The sequence below is a fragment of the Rhizophagus irregularis genome, chromosome 21 (assembly GCF_026210795.1).
Source record: "Rhizophagus irregularis chromosome 21, complete sequence".
Classification (NCBI taxonomy): Eukaryota; Fungi; Glomeromycota; class Glomeromycetes; order Glomerales; family Glomeraceae; genus Rhizophagus; species Rhizophagus irregularis.
Genome location: NC_089449.1, coordinates 2,687,288 through 2,696,831, shown reverse-complemented (window position 1 = coordinate 2,696,831; position 9,544 = coordinate 2,687,288). Strand labels below are relative to the sequence as shown.

Genomic DNA, 9,544 nt, shown 5'->3' with positions numbered 1-9,544 from the left:
ACTGCGACTCAAGATATCTAGTGAGATCTCAAGGTTACAAAGTTTTTGTTACAAAGTGATACTAAGTAAAAATTGTTTCACCAAATCAACAATCCGAAAAATAAGGATTGTCAAGTACTTGTGCACAATACGCGAATGATTGAATTATGGGCTTGGAATATGGTGATGTTATGCATTCCCTAGAAAAGCAACAATATTTAATATATAAATTAAGTGAAAGCTTCTTTTTAATGCAACCTCATTAGATTAATAGATCAAATATAGGAGGTTTGTCCTTCTAACCCAGGTTTTTATATGTTTTTATATGGCTCATATAACACACTTCTAAATAGTTCAACTTCAATAATGATAATTGTTATTTATTCATTACACGTCGGCGTTCACGATCACGAAGCAGAAGCAGCAGCGTCCGAATTTTTAATTCATGTGTGATTCTTTTTTTCAGTAAAAAAGCGAAAATCAGTTACTGTTCGGTCGATTAGGAATATGCGGAATTTTAATGTCCTATATTTTTATGAGACATTGAATAGTATTAATTCCTATTTGTTCATTTTTTTTTTCGTTAAAAGGCTCATATTTCCGAACTTATCACGGAATTTATCGAATTATTTACATTTTCCGTGAATGGATCCGCCAAAGACTCATTTTACGAGTTTTTACAGAAATAACATAAAATTTTTTATAGGGGGGAAGAGAGATATCGGTCTTCGACCGATATTATTACAATCAGTTACTATAATATTACTATGAAAAAACTAATTCATTTTTGCTAAAGCTTGTACTTGCAAATAACAAATCTATTTTTATCAAGGGGACAAATAGATCACAAGAAAAATCGATCACTGGTTCTCCAACTTCTAAAGTTCTCGACTTAATAGACACATAATGACTTTGTAAACGTTAGAAATTGCGCTTTCAAAGTCAACAGTAATTTGAAATGCAATTCAAATGATTTTTTCCTATATAATTTTCCCATTTATTATGTATGAGCACAACCTTTGATTTTGGCATCTTTATTAGTTCAGAATTCTGGATTTTCCTTTAAGATTTGTTCCTGTAACGTTCATTTTTCTTCCTATTACATTTATAACCAATGATTAGATTTAAATGATTCAATCAAATAATATAGTTATTAGAATAACATCAACTCAAATTTGTAATGAAATAATATGAGGCAAGGTGCTATAGTCAATCTTTTGTTGGATTTTAGATTCGATTTTTTTAATCGATTGTTCAGGATATCTGTCATTTCCATCTTGACTTGATCGATATAATAATTTAAAGTCATAAGGAATATTTTTTTCCTATTATAATGTGAAGATCCATTTTCTCAATTATTATCAACCTACACCGTTGAATCATTTTAATATATGAACTTTGTAGTAAGTCGTGAAAAAAAAGTTCAAGGAATTCATAAATAATATACAGTATATCAAATCTACCAAATCTTCGTCGTGTCTTTCACTTTCATCGTGAACGAATTTTAACGATATTGGTTGAAATATTTGAACAAATTTTTCATTAGAGAATATAGGGAGACTTAATAATAATATGCAAAATATTTGAATAAGAATAAATTCCTTTGATTTGTCCTTTTTTTTGATCTAAAGAGGGTTAATCTAAACTCTAAATAAGGTTGATCTAAATATAAATTCTTTTAAAATCTTGTAATTATTTCTCTTTATTAATTGATAGTAAATAACTTTGGCTAACAACTATAAGTAAACTTCTAATTTTGATCAGAAATCCAGAATTAAAATTTGTAATCTAAAATGCTATTAATGCTATTGTACTATTTAACCGGATTATGCATATAGAACTCGAACCTTCTGGTAATACCACCAAACAATGTAATGTAATTGTAAACAAATATGATGCATTATTCCTGTTTGATCAATTTATATTTTATTTACCGGTCTCCGAAAAAAATCAAGTCAAAGACTAGTTTTAAATCTGGTTCATTTTGTTCACTTCTTTATAACTCGAAAAATCGCGATTGTAACAAGTTAAATCTTGTTATCGGCTATTATTTTCAGAATTTTCTATATTAGCTGTTATTTTTGTAACTTTCTTTCACGTGTAATTTCACCATAAAGTAGATTGATATTTTTGATAAAAATCAATGAAAAATACAAAAAAATACAGAAAAATGATTAAATGATTTTCGAAATTTTTTTCTAGTTTGAGTTAATTCCGCCCAAAAAATATCTCGGGCAAAATTGGGCAAATTTATTAAATCCATATCATCACGTGATACGCCATTTCACTGTTTTAATCTGTTATTGTAATGTACTTTGCACGCGTCGGTTTCATTTCCTAAAATTTACACAAAGAACGCGATCCTCAATGTCTAAATATTATAGAAAAGGCTCATCAAGGTACTAGACTTTCATCATTTATAATTTACTCAACATAAAAGATTCTAATGAAAGAGTTTAAATAATATAGTTCAAAGAAAGTTAAATTCTTCAAAGATTCATCAAATACTAACGACGTTTTTAACGATCCTCTTTTGAAAGAATATGAGAATTTTAATATAGTAGAACTGAAAAATGAACGTATGTAAACAAATTTTTATTCTAAATATATAAATAGAACAAAAAAATATTTTCTTGAACTAAACTTAATAAACTAAATTTTCTTTTTTTTTTTAGTTCAAAAACTTGAGAAAGAACGCGATGAGAAGAAATTAATATTTGAAAATTTTAAAAATTCACAAAGTTTGCGTGATGTCATTGGTAAAGAAAATATTAATGATAGTATGAACATGAATCAAAATGAATTACAGGATCATGTAAGATTTTTTTAAATATTAATTCTTTATAAAAGTTACCACCTCCATTGTAAAAGAGATTTATTATTTTTTTTTTTATATATATATGAACGTTAGATGATGAAAGAGATATTACAAGATAGTGAGGAACGTGAATATCAAAAAATTTTGAACGCATATCGATTAACTGGCAAGACAATTTTTCCTGTAAAAGAAAACCGTATTGGATTAAGATTTGAAACTTTTTATAATGGTTATTAATTTATTTGATTTAATCAACTTTTTCTGTTTTCTTTTCTTTCTCGTTTATTGATTAACGATAAAATCTTTTTATTTATATAGCAAAGTATCTTGAACCTTATTATATTTTTTTGGAACAAAATCAGGAGAATGAACAATTAAGTATTTTTAGACATACCTTACCACATTTCATTCCACTAGACGAGTTGGAAGCTAAATATCTAAACAAGGATATGAATGTAAATATTTTTCTTTTTGAAATATTAGTTCGTTCAAAGTATCAAGAATTCTGATTGAAACATATTCTTATTAATGAAACATCCTCATCAATTATAGAAATTCGCAAATATGGTTGATGATTATTTACAAGCATTCGTAATGAGACGCGAAGAAGTACGAACTTTAACCAATAATAAATTAAATCGTAAACCAAGAGTCAACAATGCTTATTCTTCTATAGAATTCACTATTTTATTAAAGGATAAGTGAGTAAAAAATTTATCATTGTTTTCGTAGATTTTTTTTGTAGACGTAATATATTAACTCATTATATTAATTCTTAGCAACGATCGTGTGGATATTAACTTGACATATGAAAATTTAACATCTTTCATTCCTACAAATGCCGTAATTTGCCTAACTAGAGAAGGTAAACTATAAAACATAATGGTTAAATAAGAACTATATGAACTAATATTTTTTTTACACATGTATACACATGTAGGCACAGAGAATAAGCGTAAAAGATTACAAAAACGTGAACGGGAATTTTTACAATCAAAATTAACTGATGCGTTCGAAACGGTCTTTGGAACTTGAGACTCCTGATGATAGAAGATGCATATGCGTGAGTGCGTACTTACATACAAATATTAAATCATTTTATGATAATGGGACATCATTATTTACATTTTCATAGTTCAATAAATACAAAATAGTAGTTTAAAATAAAAAATATATCAAATATTTTTTTATTTCATATTGAAAATCAAGAATTTAGTCGTGTTGGTTTTGTTTTTATCTAAATTAATTACATTATATTTAAAAACAAATCTTTCTATATATTTAAAAAAAGTGTGTGTGTGTGTGGGGTTGGGTGTAGGCGTATAATTTTTTAATAGTAAATATAATTAAATATGGTTTGATTCCAAAATAATAAATACGAAACATTTTTCAATAACGAAGCTTAGATTATATTCGGATAATTTTAAGGGTAATGTAGATAATTTTATTTTTTTTATTTTGGTTATGCCTATTTAATATTTTAATTTTTGTTGCTTAACTATTGGGAAGGTATCAAAAATGAAATTTTTTTTGAGGGGGATTACATATAAAAATATGTAAAAATTCTATTAAACTGTACAAAGGATTAATTTAAAAAATTTAAAAGAAAAAAAAATATATTACAAAAAAAGATTTTTCAAATGCAAAAAGAAAAAATTATGCCGATAAAAAAAATCTAAAAACATTTAAACAAAAAATAGTCCGTCGTCCGGTTCGTATATAATAAATTACGAATAGTAATATGTAAATAAATAAAAAAAAAAAAAGCGAATATTCATTTTTTGTGTGTGGTTTGGTTGGTGTGTGTGTGTGTGTTATATAAAAATAATATATATATAAAAAATAATATAATAATATAATAAAAAACTTTTTTTATAATAAGAAACTGTTTCGACTTTTTGTTGATGTATGAGTGGTTGTTTTTAATAATTTTCTATATTTTTCTTTTAATTTCAAACCACTAAATCTTCTTAGATGTTTATTACTTTTTGTATTATTATTAGAGGTACTTTTACCACCTCCAGATACTGAAGAATGATCAGAATCTTCTTGACAACTTTCACTTTCACTTGACATTCTTAATTCTATATTACCAGCTTCTACCAAGAATTGATTGAAACTTGAAGATTCCATTAATTCATAAATTTGATCTTTTACATTATCAAATATTGAAGGATGATAATTATTATATTGAAATACGTTAGCTAATAAATCATCTCTAGTTTCAGCAGGAATATTAATTTCTTTTGGTGAATTTGGTAAAATATAAGTTGATATTAAATCATGTAATTTTTGTTTAAGAAAATTAAGATGAGCAGGAGCGTCACCACGTAAAGAAGAATCATCTTCATAATTAGGGTCAACTAAAGGAGATTCCAAGATTGAGTCTGAATCAAGACTTGATGACATAGGAGAGGAAGAATAATTATAAAAATTATAAGCATAATAAGTATATCTTCTTACGGCCGTATAAAATTCTAAATTTTCAAGACAATATGTTTGATCGAGGAAAGTAGCAAAATCATCAAGTGAATATGGATATGAAGTTTCATTGTTTAAGATATCAGATAATGATGGTTTTCTTGTTATTGACATCATTTTTTTAATAATAATAGATTGAGTTTTTATATGTGTGTGAGTTGTATTAAAAAAAAAAAATGTGGTTGTTGTTTTGTTGATGGTGTGAATAAATTTTTTTTTTGTGGAGATATTAGAAAAAAAAGCTATTATATATATAATTATTTTTTTTTTTATTAATATTATTTTATTTTTTATTCCAACTCAAAAAAAAAAATAATTTTTTTTTATTTTTATTTTTATTTTTTTCTCATTAGAAGGTAGAAATGAGTGAGTGGTAAATGCGTGAGGAAAATGTGGGGTTATATATAAGATACAAGTTTTTTTACCTGATTATAAACTAACTAAAAAGAGGAAAGAATAATTTTTTAGGGGTGAAAAAAAAAATGATAAAAAATATATATATATATATATATATAATAATAATAATAATATATATAATATACAGTAAATAAATAAATGATAAATAAAATAATTTATATAGTATAATAATAATAAAATAAATACCGTATATATATATATATGTTTAGTTGTTTGTTCCTTTGTTGATGTTACATCACCCATACATCACCCCACTTAGTACTTTTTTAACAAAGAAATAATTTTTTGGTATAAAAGATGTTCAATGATGATCATATTAGTGATTAGCCGAGTGTAGAATAGCTCTAGGCGCTAACATATATTAAAAAGGAGTAGAGAATATAGAAGCTGTATAAAGAAGTTTGAATATTTTCACATACACAAATAACCTTATGTTTGAATATATATATATATATATATATATATATATTTTATAGTTACCCAGGAATTATAAAATATTAAATGACCTTCCATTCTAAGATTATGATAAAAAAAAAAAAAAAAATATAAATATTTTTTTTTTTTCAAAAACGGGCAATGATAAGTCCGGATATACCTTTGAAAAAAAAAAAAAAAGTACATATAATAATAATAATAATAATAAATTTTTTTACCGTCGTACTTTGAAATTTTTCTGTACCAGTAAAAATGTACGCCTTAATACTATTATAGATGAGATTAACGGACGGAATTTTTTGAATTCAGTGTATTATCGGTATTCACCCGGTCCATCAACATACTATGAAGTATGAACTATGAAGGGATATGAAAGGATTATTGTTACAAATAATATAATATATATATATATATAATTAATTTCGGAATATACTAGTAAATAATAGTAATAATATACTTGTTATCATTATTATCGGGTTAATCAAATAAAAATAAATATAATATTATTTACATCATAATTTTAATTTTATTTCATTTCATTGGTAAACGTGGTTAAATAAATGTAAAATAGTGTAAATATCGTAAATAGCGTGGTTTTTTTCTAGGGACACAAAAAAAAATTTTTTTTTTCAAAAAAAAAAAAAAAAAAAAAATATAAACAAAAGGGTTACGATAAAGGCATTGTTCTTCATCCTGGTTATTTAATGTTTACATTAAATAGTTGAAATTAAAATGAAATGATTTGATTGTCACGAGAAAAAAAAATAGATGAACTTCTTTTAATGATGCAGTGTAAAGTATAACATGTATAACATGTATAACTGTTTATCGTATAACAACATAATTTATTGGTTTTTTTTTACTTTCTTCAATAATAAAAAGATATTCCATTATAGAATGAGTCACCAAAAAATCACAAGACCCTTCTCATCTGTATTAAGTAAGTAAAGAAAAAGAGGCTTAAGAATACATGCATATATAAAAAAAAAAGTAAAATGCAATAAATTGTAAACAAATATGCAAGCATTTAGGTCAGCAAGAAATAAACAGAAAATTATGTGGGGTAAATTTGTTTTTTTTTTATGGCGTGTTTTAAAAATATCAATAGTTTTCTTCTTTGGATTGTTGTTTATGATTAAAAGGGGTAAAAATATGGTAAGTTTGATAAATTCTATGATATAATATTGAGCACGGGTCTAAAAATTTATTATTACGTGGGATTGTGTGGGAAGAAGGTTTTAAGAGATGGCGGTTTTTTTTTAAAACATCTTGGAAAACATCTCCTTTGCGTACTTTGCGTACTTTTGCGTACTTTTGCGTATTCTGCGTACTTTTGCTTAAAAAAGATCATCGGAATGAATTTTCGGTAAAAGTGGGGAAAGGGAATACATTTTTAAAACTTGAGCCATTTTTTCTTAAGAGGAAATATTTGATTCAAGATTAAAATTGCAGCAAGTTTTTTGATTTTTACTATTTAAAGTAAGTAAATTAGTAAAAAAAAAAGAAACTTTTTTTGGATTTAATTAAAAATAGTTTAAAAATATCGTGGTTTTTTTTTAAACAATTAACGGTTTATTTCCCTTTAAGCAAAAAAGCGATTGATTATTTTAAAAAAAAAATATGATAAAATGATCTCTTTTTTTTTTATTTATTCATCGAATATCTTTTTTTATGATATTATATTTTTTGGTTTTTTTTTATTTCCCCGCATCTATGTTTATGCAACAACAATACATGAAATAATGTAAGTTAATAATAATGTTCTTATGAATAAAAAAATTCTCATCGAAAAAGAAAAAAAAAAAAAAGGTTTTTTCACATAATTCGATTAGATGGTTCTGTTAAATTATATCATCATATGCATACACATATTATATTGTTTTAAATTGAATATAAATATATACATGGCTATTGAACTATATGAACTTTATACTATATGAAGTTTATATATATGACTATATAAAGTTTACTTTACATATGAAGTATATATTTTATATGAACTTACTTATATGAACTTACTTATATGAACTTACTTATATGAACTTACTTATATGAACTTACTTATATGAACTCACTTATAAACTCTACTTTTACTTTATATGAACTCACTTACTTTATTTATCAAGTTACTTGTAAAAAACCTGTTTATAACTAAAATGGTTTTAATATTTCTTTAAATTCTCATATACTCATCTTGTGTAATCAAATAAGTGATGATACGCTTTTTGCATTTCCTTTAATTGAAATTATACTTTTGGTCAAGATTTTAGAATTTCAAGATTTCAGGAATTTAAAAAAAAAAAAATTCATGAATTTTCCAAACAATTTAAATTACTTTTTTTAGAACTTTGTTCCATTTTTGGTAAAAAAATGATGTGGGGAAAAATGGGTAGAAAAATAAAAACGCGATTTTTTGATTCCATTCCCGAGGAATGACTAAAAAAATTACTATAAATGAACCATAAATGTATGATGGTGAGAAAAAATTAATTTTTTGCCACAAAATGAATGAATGAAATTTTTGACGTTTTGGTCAATGCGTAGGTTTGTTTTTTTTTTTTAAGGAGTTTAAATAAAAAAAAAAGGGTTCAAAAAAAAAATAACTTTATAATAAAAAAGAAATAAAAGAAATAATATTAATAGAAGATCCGATTTTAAGCTATGTAAGATCTTTTATTTATGTTGAAAAATAAAAATAAAAATATATATATATATATATATGTATATAATTGACAAATTTGACAGGATTCGTTTATTAAGAACAATAAGGTTAGTAAGATTAGTAAATAATATATTATATCATAAAACTGACAATCGGGAATAATCGCATTATTCTTTGTTTTCGATTTTAACGATTTTAAAGCACGCGACATAACGATTTTAGTTGACGTATTGCATTTAGTGTATATTCGTTTGACGTATTGCATTTAATGTATATTCGTTTGACGTATTGCATTTAATGTATATTCGTTTGACGTATGGTATTTTAATGTATATTCGTTTGACGTATGGTATTTTAATGTATGTATAAATAAATACGAATAAATAAATATGAATAAATAAATGTATATTCGTATGAATAAATTATGAATAAATGTATATATTTTAAATCACGCGTTATTCTTCTAAACATTTGTTCAGATTACATCATATAATAGATTGATTTTATTTGATTCAAGATTTAAAGATCTATGTTTACACAATATTACAATACTTAATATTCAATCAATTCATCATTTTTATTCGCTCTTTCCCTTTTACCCCACCGAACTTTTTTTCCATTTTTATCCGTTTCTTATTTTATGATACAAAATAAAAACAAAACAAAAAAACGTGTGGTTCAAATTATAATAATATAATAACCGACAATATAATATAATTAACCTTTATTTTATTTATTTATTTTTTTTTTAA

At 24.4% G+C, this 9,544-nt stretch overlaps 2 protein-coding genes across 2 annotated transcripts; one reads left to right on the top strand and one right to left on the bottom strand.

Moving 5' to 3' along the window:
• The first annotated feature begins 2,300 nt into the window (after positions 1–2,300).
• Positions 2,301–4,201, top strand: OCT59_014003 (uncharacterized protein). The gene is made up of 8 exons (XM_025315066.2): positions 2,301–2,378; positions 2,449–2,558; positions 2,655–2,794; positions 2,891–3,026; positions 3,116–3,252; positions 3,350–3,498; positions 3,577–3,662; positions 3,738–4,201. Exons 1-8 carry the CDS (start codon positions 2,347–2,349, stop codon positions 3,830–3,832), a joined length of 885 nt encoding a protein of 294 aa, XP_025183685.1. The 5' UTR covers positions 2,301–2,346; the 3' UTR covers positions 3,833–4,201.
• Positions 3,956–5,650, bottom strand: OCT59_014002 (uncharacterized protein). Its single transcript, XM_025315067.2, has one exon. It carries the CDS (start codon positions 5,393–5,395, stop codon positions 4,670–4,672), a length of 726 nt encoding a protein of 241 aa, XP_025183686.1. The 5' UTR covers positions 5,396–5,650; the 3' UTR covers positions 3,956–4,669.
• Positions 5,651–9,544: the final 3,894 nt, after the last annotated feature.